The 14,527-nt window shown below is 39.3% G+C and overlaps 1 protein-coding gene across 2 annotated transcripts; it reads right to left on the bottom strand.

Annotated features, from left to right (window-relative positions):
• Positions 1-623: 623 nt before the first annotated feature.
• ppp1r2 (protein phosphatase 1, regulatory (inhibitor) subunit 2) lies at positions 624-13,804 on the bottom strand. Of its 2 annotated transcripts, none has more exons than XM_060941156.1 (6): positions 13,461-13,804; positions 9,703-9,810; positions 8,661-8,744; positions 5,045-5,148; positions 4,446-4,622; positions 624-2,024 (listed from the first exon to the last, which is right to left on the bottom strand). In XM_060941156.1, exons 1-6 carry the CDS (start codon positions 13,580-13,582, stop codon positions 2,005-2,007), a joined length of 615 nt encoding a protein of 204 aa, XP_060797139.1. In that variant the 5' UTR covers positions 13,583-13,804; the 3' UTR covers positions 624-2,004. The 2 variants fall into 2 exon arrangements, with proteins under 2 accessions (XP_060797139.1, XP_060797140.1); XM_060941157.1 differs by having other exon boundaries at positions 624-2,021.
• Positions 13,805-14,527: the final 723 nt, after the last annotated feature.

The raw sequence follows: 14,527 nt of genomic DNA, 5'->3' as shown, positions 1-14,527 counted from the left end.
GCTATGCATACAGTAGACATCCAATAAATCACAAGCTTTAAAATGAAAAATTAAGTGTACACAAAATCCCCTCAAGTGATATGCAGATTGCATGATATTAAAGTGGTGGCTATAAGTTTACATTACTTGTCCGGTACATTAGCTGCAGTGGACCACTAAAGAACATGCAGCAAACACTAGCTCAGATGTCAAACCTGACGAAGGAATTACGTTTGTCTTTTTTTTAATTGTCCATTCCTTTAATTTCAAACCGTTAAAGGCTGTCCTCATTAGCAGCCTTTATTAACAGCTCCCAAATTACTCAACCTTTTTATACAAGACAGGTAAAGGTGCATTATGGAATCATTTTAGTGCCAAAAATGTTTCGTATTGAAATCTACAAAATACCATTAAATTGTGTTTTAAACTAACCGCACATTCCCAAGTGTTTCATTCCTCTTATACCAACTGCATATATCCCTATGCAATTTACCAACAATTACAAATTGTGTTTAATAAAGAACAATTTTTATTAGTTCATAGTTACATTCAATGTTGGACACAAATTTTAGCTTAGACTCACCCATTTCCTCACCAGCCTCTTTTCTCTCGAGGTTAAGCCCCCCCCCCCCCCCAAAAAAAAAATAAATAAATAAAAACCAAAAACCCACACACCGCACAAAAAACCCCCCCGATCCCTGCAGATTATCATATTTCCAAGAAACCACAAAGTGTAAATTCCTCTGTCCCGGAAACCAAGTTGTAGCTTTACCTTTAACTAGTACAAAGGGCCGACACTGGAGGCTCCTTCCATAAGTATAAAATGTCTCCCAACAGAAATCGTCATCATATCAAGATTACACAAGCTTTTAAAATCAGTGTATTCTCGATAATCTGCTGTGAATGAGCTTTTACCACAGAAACAAAGTAGTAGAATGTCAGAAAACATCACTTATCTATTGGCCCACATTTTCAAGACTGGTAGACTCACAGGATTACAGTCCACAGAGAGCTAGGTGTAAAGCAAAATGTAAGGTGGTGGGTGCAAAATTCACCCTTTCCTGGAAGCAAATCATGCAAACTGGCATTTTCAGTAAATAGATTGATTAAAAAAAAAGTCAGAAAACTTAAATTGAGAGAGAGGTTAAGTTTTGGAATCAAAGGAAAATCAACTATGTCTATGTTTAGAAATTATTGAACTGCTAGCTATGTTTTCATTACTTGCTAGTTCAATTTGTTTCAGAACTTAAGATGCCAAACATCTAAGGTAAAAAGGTGATCTTTTGGATTGTTCCTTTAAAATGTTTGGCACAAAAATGACTCCATATTTCATACCGTTTCAAAAATGATCACATTAGTGATGACAGTGGTGCCGCAAAGGATTACAACCTTCATTTATTTAAGAAAAAAAAAAAAAAACCCTGCTAAGGTTTACTAACCTGCTGTTAGCAGGTTAGTAAATATAAGTGTACTTTTAGGTGTTGCTTTTTAAAGTCTTCTCAATGTGTCTATCCACAAAGTATTGAAGACTCAAAGCTATGTTTTTACATGGAGAGCAAAGCTGTCTGTTTGTAGTGACGACTGATTAGATGGACAAAAATTTCACTCAAGTCGAATGGTCCAGGTCAATCCAAATTTGAACTAAATTGCTCATGATTAAAAACATCAATATAAGGCTATATGGAAAAATCCAGATTACACCTTCTACAGGCAAAATAGTAGTAGGAATATGTGGGGCATTATTTGCTTGTACCAACACTGCAGTTTTGTGGCTGCATGTTGAATTAAAAAATAAAAAGCAGCGGCTTGGTTATCACTGATGACTTTGCCTCTCTGATAACAGTCTTTTTGTCTTGGTTTCTCGCGAGACAAAAGTAACACGACACTCTTGGCAACAGACGGAGCAGCCAGCGGGTCAGTATGGTTTTTGCATTGCAGTGCGTGTTGAATATAAAAGGAACATCAGGGAGCAGCACGTCCTCAATCACAGCCTCCAAGACTCTTCTCAATGCACTATGTCCTCACCTAGGACTCTAGTGAATCTGCTAAAATAAAGAACAGAGTGGGGCCAAATGATGAGTTTCAATGTTTTAGGATAACATTCATTAAATGTTGAATCGTAAGAGATGTGGCAACCCTAATGTGAGGTGATACCGTCAATATTCTTAACAGACAGCATCTGTTCAAATAGTTTAAAGTCATTGCTTATCCTTAAAGATAATTTTAGTGGATGAGGATTGCTTTGTGATTTTGCTAAATAATTATCAGCAATCATTAGGCCTTTTGTGATATTTGATATAGTGACTTATCGTACCATATGGTAAATGAAAATAAACTCGTTAATTTTTTTACCGCGATTTTGGCATTTACATGCTGTACATCTACATAAGGAAGTCACCAGAGTATTAACTTGACCCATTGACTGAATAAAACACCGCGCTGTTTTCTGTCGTCTCACGCGGCTCTCCGTCAGAGGCGGGGCCTCCCAGCATGCAACAGTTATCCAGCCAGGGGATCCACTGAATGGGGAAAAGACAACACATTGCTCCGTTGTATAGACCATAGGCGTAGAATTGGGTATGGATGTGTCCCTACCAATATCAAACGATGGCTGAAATGTCCCTACCAATATTTCTGGGGGAAGGAAAAAAAAAATAAATATTCACTCTGGGGGGCATGGTCATGATAACAGCAATCACGTTTGGCTACCGTGTCAATTAGCAAGTGTGGTTGCAGTGCAGTGACCAGCTGCTAGCTAGCAAACGGTCCTTGAGGAACGTAACATTAGATTAGCTTGTAAAATGAATCAGTTAACAACAGTTCGTATTCAGGGTGTAAAAACGACAACATACGAATATGACTGTTTAAGTTTGTGTGGCATGTAAATAATCCAACAACAATAACAACTGGTGTTCATTAAGGTCACAAAGACATCATTAAATCATATCAAATTGTGCTAATGTTGGGTAATATTGCACCTAGTCTTGCTTGTGAAGTGCCTGCAAACTTTAGCAGCCCACTAACCCTTAATTTGAAGTGCTTCAGCGAAGACCTGCAGAGAGCCCTGACCAAGTTCGTGTAACATGACACATGTAAACAACCCGATGGTGATGTGGACATTAAAAAGGTGTCTGGGCCACGAACAATCAAATAAAACATTTTCACGTAATAAGTAGAACAGCCTCCACCTTCTCGATTAGAAATGTTTGGTTACGCCTGCCTCTCTTCTGAAAACGTCACATACCGAGTACATACATACGCTGAACTGATTGGTTTTCGAGGGGGTTCATTTGAAAGCGGTAGGCTAAAACTTCTCTGTAGAACCTTGTCACTACCTCCTCTCCCTCCCCTCTCCGCTCTGGGTTCAAGACAACAACAACAAAAAAAAAGGGCAATAATATAACCACCAATCAGAATTCAGATACATTCTGTTGCCAAGTAAAATTGTAACCTTTCAACATGTCAAAAAAGTTCTCGAGCCCTCGTCCTGTTTTACCGTTAGATCAGTCACATATCAGCTTAAACTAGCATTCTAAAACTAGTTAAAGATCACACAGAAGATAGCCTACTCCCCCTGCCAGCCTAATGGAATGCAGTGTTTAAGGCTCTGTATGTGTTTTACTTCCATTTATGAGGGAAAGGAACATACACTCTCCCAACAGTCAATGCGTTATTTGCTTGTAAAACACATTCGCGAATTGGTAGAATGAGTTAATCATCACATGCAAGATTTGCAATTAATGAAATGAATTGCATATTAATCATGAATTACTACAGTTCTGAACTTCAAATTTTAAAAGTCTGGACTTTGAAGAGATGATGGATGCTCTTCTGGTGGAACACAATGGAGCAAAATATTGTGACCCTCTAATGTTGACCTGAAGTTGGCACCACTGTGGGTTGGCATTGGGTTTATGTCCCCACCAATGTTAATAACAAACCTACACCCTTGTCTACATGTTCTCGTTCTAATTGTTACTTTTATCCAAATGACAGCTGGCAATAAGTTGTTACTTTGCACTTCGTTTATCTGGGTACTAATCTTAGAAACTGGATTGGCAGAATGCTGCCTGTGAAGAACAGAATGTCTTTTTATTACCCTGTGCCAAGTTAATATTTACTTAAGTGCAATTTTCAAGAGCCATAGATTAGATTTTATTTATTGTTTTTGTTGCGAGTGGTTGTTTCTCTTTAGGTTATTTATTTATCCGTTCTTTACATTCCACTGTTGAATTGAATAAGTTGACTTAAAGTTTACTGTTCTTTGAAAGGGTGTATTTGCATGATCATTATTTTACTAGTGGCATAAAATTGTCTTGAAAAGACAAAATATTTTTGTTGATCGCAATAATTTCTGAGACAATATATCGTCCAACAAAATTTATCGTGACAGGCCTAGTGATCATTAGAAATAACTCAACAAAAAGTCATTAATAAAAAAAAAAAAAAACAAACAAAAACTTTACCATCTTGAGGAGGATCTACATTAATGTCCTCTGTCTCAGTATCATCCTTCATCTCCTCATCCTCCTCTTCATCCTCCTCCTCCTCAAGCTCTCTGGCGATCAGCTGTCTGGCCAGTTTAATGTTAAGTCCTTCATTATAATGCATCTTCCTCATCATCTCAAACTGCTTCTTCTTGGCTGAAAAGAGAAAAGACTAATGAACCTCAGAGTCAGTTCAGCTCTAGGTGACCTGTAGCTGTGGTCTACAGTTTCCTTATCGACTGGGCCAAATTAATCACAAGAGCCTCATTTCACCTTCACACTCCTCCCTCTGTGTGTATGTAATTAATTCATGCCATCATCTTCATGGCAAAGGGTGCCAATATTTATGGAACTACATCCTGCGTGTCTCTCTCTCAGTCTGTCCATCTCTCTAACCATTCATCCATGTCCATCACTGTGCCCATCTGCCTCTCTGGCTGTGTGCCAGTCTGTACCCATTTGTGCTTCTCTTTGACTGACTCTTCTACTGTTGGCCTGTCCATTTCTCTGAATGCTTGTCTTGCTTGGATCAGTGTAGAATGAATACTGGTACTGAGACAGAAGTCCTGACAACCCACCCTGTTCCTCTGGACTGAGTTGCTCCTCCTCCTCCTCACTGCTCTCCTCTTCTTCCTCCTCCTCCCTCATACAGCGAGGACCTGAACCTTCAGCTGCTGCCAATCTGCGCACAGGAAGAGTGGAAATAAATACATACAGAACGAACAGACACACACCTATACATAAATACACATAACTGAGTCATCACTACACATGCATGCAAGCCATGGCCTAAAGGTTAGAGAAGCAGTTTCAGCACCAAAAGGTCACCAGTTTAATTCTCTGGACTAGCAGGAACGCTGAAGTGCCCTTTAGCAAGACACCTAATCCCCAACTGCCCCCCAGGCTGTGGGTATGTCAGGGTCCTGTTGTACATTGCTCTGGATAAAAGCATCTGTTAAATGCCTAATGTAATGGCCAAATCTCTCTCCACAAGACACCATACAACCAAATAAAATCTGTCTTTTCAGGAACAAATTTACAGAAATGCCACTCTCAGGCAGAGCTGTGAAGCTCAAACTGGCAAACAACATACACCATCGCAGACAGCTCTTACATCATACCCAAAAGTAGACCAGCCAAAGACTCACCCCTAAATTTTTGAGTCTGCTCAATACAGAGCTGCAGTCATCAATTAAGGGTGTAATTGCATACTCGGGTTGGGCGATTTCTACCGAATTGGCATATGACGATGTCTACAATGTAAGAGTAAGGAGTTTTAAATTCCTGGGTGTCCTCATTAGTGAGGACCTCACCTGGACATGTAACACCACCCAGCTGGTCAAGAAAACACAACAGCAGTTGTACTTCCTAAGGAAATATGGCATGCCACAGAGCAGAGGATTCTTCACAGCTTCGACAGTTGCATTAGAGAGAGTATTGACCAGTTGCATTACACTGTGGTCTGGGAAGAGTACCACCAAAGACCAAATGCCTGCAGTAAAGACTACAGGACATCACTGAAGAGTCCACAGAAGAGCCAGCAGCACCAAAGATTCCACCCACCCCCAGTATAGTCATTTCACACTCATGCCCTCTGGCAGGAGGTACAGAAGTGTGAAATACAAGCCCGAAGACAGATGCAGCTTCTATCCTCAGGCCGTCAGATTCATCAACAGTTCTGAGCCACTGCCCCTGCACACACCAAATATTAAAAAAAAACAAAAAACAAAAAAAAAAACCACGAACTTGCACACCAAACAATATTACACTGTACATAAAATTTGAACAGTAAATTGTAGACTGTAAAATGGCACATTAGACTTATGTATTGTTTATTTAGCTTTGCCACATCATAGCATAATGTACATACAGTATGGCTGGGAAACCACTACAGCTTGCACCAATTACAGTAACCCCATTGTACCTAATCTGCATGTCTTTGAACTCCGTGTGTGTGGTGGGACGACTGGAGCACCTGGAGGAAGCCCACACAGACATGGGAAGAACATGCAAACTCCACACAGAAAGGCCCCTGTCGACTGTGAGGTTCGAACCCTGAACCTTCTTGCTGTGAGGCAATAGTGCTAACTGCTACACCACCATGCTGCCCACTTTGAAGTTGTTGAATAATTTACAAAATGGGCAGCAAAGGAAGAATTTCATGGTACAGGGGAAACACACACGACAATAAATGCTTTGAATTGACAGTGAATCACTGAATGGATGATGACGACAGCAATATGTCGACTGTTTAAATTGTGTTAATTGAATTCTTTTTAATGTAAAATGGAAATCCAGAGTTTTAGCCTATAAAGTGTGCTCAGTCTGTCCCCCCCCATAAAAGTGTGATGAACAACTTCATTCTTTTTTGATTTGTAGTAACATTTTATTTGTCTTTTATGGCTATAATTACTTTTTTCTGATGAGGCAATTATTTGACGTCGCTGAAATCCAGCCAAGTACTTTGCCCAAGCTGGGGCCACTTTAATTGCAATACAGAAAATTAGGATTAGAACAGCCAGGATGTAACAATAAATCAGCAAGAGTTTCCTCGAGGTCATTACAATCATTCATTAATTATATTTTTCAGAAACATAAAATATTCTAAATTTAAAAAAAAAAAAAAAAAAAAAAGTGTCCTGGGCGAGGTGAAAAAGGGTTATTAAAAATGTAAGTGATTAGGAATTACTGATGCAAGACAATTATTACATCTAAACATTAGTGTTTAGTCCGCAGTTTTGCGATACAAATAAAGACTTGCACCCTGATTTACTGAAGCACTTGCAAACCAAGTAGATTTCAAGATTTTTCTCAAGTTTGTGCTTAAATTAAAACATGTTCTCACTAGGCCATAGATAGTGTGATTAAATAAGCTCTTTTTCCTTTAGTAAATCAAGTGTAAGGAGTGGTTATAATATAAAAATAGGTACCCTATGGGTACTGCTTATAAATAAAGTTGTTTTCTGATACCATGTCCATGCAGTAAATACAGCATATATCTACTCTGAGGCAGTAGCTACAAAAATGAAGTATAATCCAAAAAATGAATAAACACCCAGAAGTAAAATATACCAAAAAGGTGTCTGTACCTTTTATTATTCTACTCTTACAGTCTTCGAAACTGAAACCTCTGAACCTAGGCTGACATACACACGCTGTCGCGATGACCGAAACTTGCATTTCCTAGAAAAGGCCCGGCGCTAGAGCTCAGTGGTCTCGATACTCTTTTTAACAACTTCCCGTAACAACTTGGAAGTGCATCACACATGGGACCACTGGCTGAAGAAGGTGAGGAAAGGGGGACAACCTGGAGTACATTTTAAAATACGAACGCACTTTCCCTCGGTAATAAGCATAAACATGTCGGAAAGTGACTTCTTTAGTCTAGTCCATTTATTTTTTGAATGGTGAACCAAATTGTATACACTTCGGTCATTTTAATAGGAACACCTGTATTTGTGCACTATTGTTACACTCATTCTTCCAACACGATGACAAAAGCCCATCTTTCATTTTTTTCACACGCTGGCTGGCACTCCTCAAAAATACATCTTCAGCTGTTCTACGGCTCAACTTGATTTCCGGGAAAAATTGCCGCAAATAAGTAATAAGATTTTTCTACATTACAGCAGAGACACTGGAATTATAGTGCGTGTTGCGAGAGGAGGGAAGGGTGCACCCTGCTGTCGGTGTGGACCAGGGAGGTTGGAGAGGGAAATCACAATGCTGGGCTCGACATCTTGATGACCGTCAGTCATCAGCCCAACCCTATTGCATACTACACTAAAGAGTATGGCCAGTACTTTGGTGTTTATACTAACTAAACATCCCACTTAAGCTGTAGAATGTGGTCTAGGACACAGCCCTGACCCCTCATTGAATGTATGTTACTTGACTCTTGTGCCAAAAAAAAAAAAAACCCACTACACAGCACAACCCACATTACCAAATGTTCTTCTGCAGGTAGCTTGAAACTCCAATTTTTTCCCCCACAAGAGAAGGCAAAATTCCCAAATCTTACATTCATCAGCTTTAAATTATACAGATTACTGAGAATAAAGGGCATGAACAAACCCTAATGTCACCTTGCTTGAGTATTGAAGAGTAAATGTATAACAGTCCATTCTGATTGGCAGGTGTGTTGTGGAAGACATGCAATGTGATGAGGACGAGCTTTTTATTTTACATACTCACTTCTTGGCAAGGTCATCTACAGTGAGGGCTGCTGTACCTTCTGAATCGCTGTGCACTTCGTCGTCATCATCCTCTCCTACCATTCTAAAAGAGTGCAGACATTTGTCATCATCCTTACCATTCTCAGCTAACAGGACCCCATTTTATTCATGAAGTATGACTGATGCATATTATTGCAAAGATTAAACCTCTCTGGAACTCAATGTGTTGTTGCCACATTTTTTACCCATTAAAACAGACTTTCTTGCTGTAGCACTGTGACATCACTAAACAAGCTCCAGAGTTTTGGAAAATCCAGATGTGGGTATGCAAATTTTCAGAGGATCTTGACATGAAACAGGGAAACTTTTAGCCACAGAACCTGGCTTCTAAGCTACCTAGAGACTCATGTTGGCTAGGCTATTAGCAGGCAGATATATTGGGGTACTTTGGATATAAAGATGGTGTTTCTAAATTTAATTTTGTGTATTCATGCAGACATGTTCCAGATATATTTATAATAAGATTCTATTAAAAAGGAATATGTTTAAAAAAAATATTATGGACTGCTTGCACAAGTCCAATCAACTCTTCTTGTTTAATTCTAATTAGCTCCTGTTTACTTCCCCTGCGTACAAATCTTCTACCAGCTCCCTTGTCCTTCAGCAAATCACTGTTCAAATAAGTGAATCTGATCACAAATGAGAATAGGTCCAGTCTTAGTCAGGAAGTTGGTGTTCAAATCCATAAATCTTTAGGTCATGGAAAATCATACTTTATACATGACTGATTGTGTACAACATACAAAAAGAATATGAATATACACAATCATTTCAATTACCAAAACATTGCCTTTAAAATCACATCAGACTGTTCAACATTCGTCTACTTTTGGACCACTCCTTATACAATCCCAAGTTATCATGATTTCTCCTTGGTTTATGCATATTTTTCTACAATGTTTAGCATTCACTTTTATTGCTAGCTCCCCATTTTTTGGTCAGTCTTAAATAAACTGCACTGGATGTGTGTATAGACTGTACATCAGCTGCTTTATGCTCACCGGTTATATGGTGTACTCGGTTCATCGATTTTCATCAGACCATAGTCTTTATCAGCTGGGTGATACGTGGCCAGGATGTTCATCTCGTCCCATTTCTGTGACTTCTTCCTGAAAGGATGTGTCCAAATACAGCAAAAATCATTAACACTGAGGCAAACAGAACATTTCCCCTGAGAAACGAGCTAACTGTCCCACTTTAAAACTTTAGCAAGTCACAATGAGCTTGGCTCAAAACACCAGCTCAGCATTAAATCAGTACACTACAAGTATAATTGACATGATTTGTTCCCAAATGATTGCCATTTTGAACAAGTCACTAAGGTGAATGAAAGGTCACTGCCATGCAATGAGTCATGGGCTGCATCTGAATACACATACTTCCATACCATTAGTACAGAAAAACCAGTATGTAGGGTGCTCAAATACTCAGTAGGCATTTAATAGTAGTCGAACTACTACTTTCGGCTACTCCTGTTAGGGGTCACCACAGCACAGCTATTCCACACATTGGATTCGACATAGGTTTTACACCAGATGCTCTTCCTAATGCAATCATCCCCAATCTATCCAGACTTGGGAGTGGCACCAAGTATGCACTGGCTTGTGCAACCCCAGCAGCTGGGCATTTTACCTAATCTGCAAGTCTTTGAACTGTGAGGAAAACCGGAGCACTCGGAGAAAACCCACACAGACATGGGGAGAACATGTAAGCTCCACACAGAAAGGCCCCCTGTTAGCATTCAAATCCAGTTTAAACCTCAAACCTTCTTGCTGTGAGGTGATCGTGAAGTTGTTAGCACTATGTCGAATAGTAGTTGAATATACCTGGATAATCTACTACATCCGTAGTATGCAAAAGCACCACACTTCGATATTCCATAATTCAGTTAGAGCCTCCAAGTAACTGGGGAGGAATCCCCTGGGGAAAATGGAAAGATGGCGGTTGTCTGAAGTGAAGCCATTTCTTGCAGAGGTGTACAAATGCATCAGGAATTGTTTAAATATTGCTGCTGTTGCAGAGTTTAAAGAGAAAATATATATTTCACAGCATACACAGGTCCATCATCCGTGAACATCTGGGTCAGAAGGCAGGTAAGATGGTGAAGTACGTCCAGATTGTGTTCTTATTGCTCATTCACATACTCATAGAATGTATGACAGTTACAGTCAGGTAGTAGGTACTTACCCATCATTAGTACATACTGAGAATTCAAATGCAGCCATGGTCTTGCACGTGTAAATATAATTATTAAAAACATATTACACAAGTTCATGTTAGACGTGTGTGTAATATTTGCATTAGCCAGTACATCAAACCTGATCTGCGCCTCATGAAATCAATGCACCCTTCAGTCATGACTGAAATCCATTTCTTTTTTGTCCAGCAAAAGAAAATTAGTGAATCTTTTTGGTTACAACAAAGATTTGCTCTTCTATTGCTCACCAGTTGAATTTTGAATCACAAATGATTCGAGTTTTGAAAAACAGCAGTTTCAGTGTGTTAGGATAGTTATATTTTTAATAAAATATTTAAACACTAACAATTGATATTAGCTATATTACATGTCTCATTTGTTCATGATCCAGCTGCACAAATATGAATCAGTTAAACCATTTAACTTAAAAAAAAAAAAACACTTCACAAACTCAATTCTTGACAGAGAAAGATGGAAACAAAGACAAAGCAAGTACATGTTCCAGTCTCCATATGTCTGTGTTGCAAATTGAGTAAACAGTACACCAATGTTAAAATGTGCTGCTGTACCACTATAATACACAGTAGTGGGCGGTTTGGGACATGGCCCATGATCAAATCCAGCAGTGGTGTTAGGAGGAGAGCCAATGAGTAGGAAGGTTCAGAACAGGTTTTCTTTGAAGGATTATAAATAAACAACATAAATCAGCATCCTCGTCCTCAGAAGACCTGCTGCTCAGCACAAAGAGGCCCTGAAGATTTCTTTTTCCTCTTATTTTTATTCATAAATATGCTAGTGAGTATACAGAAGTCCACGCCATCTCCTGAGACTGAAACACATCGAGAGGCAGCATGCCCTAGTTTCCTTCGAATAGGAGACACCGATTTAAGAACGTCGTCATATCAGGGAGAGAAAGATGAAAGGGAAGGAAGTAGTGCCGTCACAATCAATCGCCCAAATAAAACATCATAGACAACACAATACACCTGTCTTTAACAAAGAAGCTTTTACAGTCCATTTAGAATGACAGTGACCTGTTCATATATATGTCTTTGAATACACAGATTTGGGTCTTATTTATTTATTTTTAAACATAATGGCAATTGCACTCCTTTTTGTTTTATATACAGCACTGAAAGTGTTTTAACTGTAGTAACATCAGAAATGCCATATGCTCATTATCTCACCTGACAGTAAATAAATATGCAATCACTAATACTTATAATCCAATCTTTCAGTCACAGTCAGCAATAGAATCGGTGAATTGGGACTTTAATCAGTGAAACTTTATTAGGACAGGGATTCACTCCTCTGTCATTCAGTGAAATGGGGTGTAAAAGCAATTAATATTTTGTTCACAACCAAGCAGCAGGGTTTGAATCAATTAATCCATTGGTCACAGATTTGCTCATCGGTTATTTAGTGAATCAGTATTTAAAAATCAGTGAATCACTGGCTCACAACCGACCTTCACTCAGCTATCGATCAGTGAAGAATTGTTTAATTCAGTGAATCTTTTGGTCACTGCAGAGGTTCACTCCTCTGACATCTAGAGAATTATTCAGTCAATACCAAGAGTCACTCCTCAGTTCTTCAGATAAATCATTCATCAATGAATCTTTTGGTCAAGGCAGAGATTCACTCCTCCATTGTTCAGCAAACTCTGATCATAATGACCTAGCTTCAATCCTTGGTTGCTTTCTTTAAAATAAAATAAAAAGGGGGGGGGGGTGTTCATAAAAGACAGAATGCTTTTAGGATGCAAAGAGCCTTTAGTTATCCAATGAACCTTCAAGAAAAAAAAAATTCTCCCAAACAGTAAACAGCAACATGAATTCACACAGATGCGTCATAATTCAAAACAGTTAGACAAAAAAAAAAAGTAACATGAGGCATAAAAGCACGGACACCTGTCTTCATACTTCTCAAAGTATCGTTGGTCTCGTGATGTGCATTGGATCGCGACATCAGATTATGATCATACCGCCCAGCCCTGATTTCCTCTTCTCAGCCTCTTAAATTATCTGTACAGTTGCAAACACAGTACAAAATTATGAGCATTCCTATTCCTGAAACTTTAAACGGTACGTTTCTTTTTAAACTTTTTATTTTCCTTCTTGTCAGTGGCAAGGGTCACTAAATCCCGTGTACCTGGTCAGCAAATTAACTCAATCCAATCCAATATAGCGGGGCTAGTTAACTAACACACACACGCTTGTTTTGCTAATTCGTCCTAACAGGGTGGCCAAGCTGTTTTCAAACAAACACTCAAATGATCCGGTTAGCTTATTTAAATTTCCCGACAAGCTCAGGAAAAAAAAGACGTTGTACAAAATAATCCCAAAACAAAAAGACCTAACATGAGTCAGCTAAGACCAGAACCGCCTCGGCTAGCTATAGCTAAGCGGCACTTTACGATGGTTCAATCCCGAATGACTGTTTACTCCCTACATAGGCGCACTACACACAGCGTTAAAAACAAGAGCAATGTAGTGATCTATATTAAAAACTGCAGTATATTTGTGATTAAGCCTCGGTTTTTGACAGGTTACGGTTACTCACTGTTGATCATCCTCGGTAAAGCTGGATCCTGTCGGCTCTGTGCTCTCCAGTGGAACTTCACTACACGGTTTGGTGGTGGTTTTATTTTTTAAAATGCCTTTAATTGGCCGCGGAGCTGCCATTCCCTCTTACACCCCTTTACCGCCGCTCAAAAAACCTCTTTAAAAACACCCCGCCAGATGTGGTTTGACTGTCCGTGAGCTTTGTTTGGGAAAACTGGAAACCAAAACCGCGTCCAAAGATCCAAATAATCCCGATTTGACTTAAACTGGAACGTCAGACTTAGCACATTTATCAGACTTCTCCGTCACACGCTCGTTTTTCAAGTGCAGAGTTACGGCGGCCGGAAGTAGCGAACCGGAAGTATGTTGCCGGAAGTAGCTTACTGGCCCAGAGCAAATCTTTGCTAATAGTTTAGATCAGGGGTGTCAAACTCATTTTGGTTCAGGGGCCACATACAGCCCATCTGATCTCAAGTGGGCCGGACCAGTAAAATAATTGCAAAATAACCTTTGTCAACTCCGAATCTTTAGCATTGTTTTTTCAGTAGGCTATGCTTTATGCTTCAGCCTACATTTGTAGTCTACATAATCACTGATCATAAGGGATCTAGATTATTACACATTTATTCACAGAGAGGCCAATGGATTTGAAATAAAATGCATTTCACTCTCAAACAACTGGTTTATTTTTATACAGCTGAGTGAATACATTTTTACATCTGACAACCTGAACCAACTCCCCACACTAATGTTGGCAAAGGCAGATTGCTTTTCAGGGCACACGACTTCTGCAACCTTCAGCATGCATTTTTTCACGAATTCACCATCAGAAAAATGGCTTGGATGCTTGCACCAACTCGTTTTGCAATAAGATAGCTAGCTTTCACTGCTCCATCACTGAACTTACGGCTGCGAGTAAATGCAGACTGCTGTTTCTTCAGACCAGCTAACAATTCGTTTATCTTCTCTTTTCTTAATTGTCCATACAAATTGTGAAAATTTTCTTTATGATGAGTCTCATAGTGGCGCAGAATATTATATTCTTTGAGCACTGCAACCTGTTGA

Source organism: Neoarius graeffei, chromosome 15 (assembly GCF_027579695.1).
Source record: "Neoarius graeffei isolate fNeoGra1 chromosome 15, fNeoGra1.pri, whole genome shotgun sequence".
In the NCBI taxonomy this organism is placed as follows: Eukaryota; Metazoa; Chordata; class Actinopteri; order Siluriformes; family Ariidae; genus Neoarius; species Neoarius graeffei.
The sequence above is the reverse complement of the archived record's forward strand: the minus strand, read 5'-3'. Positions and strand labels throughout refer to the sequence as shown.

Coding starts and splice junctions, on each gene's coding strand:
- ppp1r2 (XM_060941156.1), bottom strand. CDS start 13,582: ATGGCAGCTCCGCGGCCAATTAAAGGCATTTTAAAAAATAAAACCACC. Junction 9,811..13,460: donor TTTACCGAGGATGATCAACA/GTGAGTAACCGT, acceptor ACATCCTTTCAG/GAAGAAGTCACAGAAATGGG. Junction 8,745..9,702: donor CCGAGTACACCATATAACCG/GTGAGCATAAAG, acceptor GCACTCTTTTAG/AATGGTAGGAGAGGATGATG.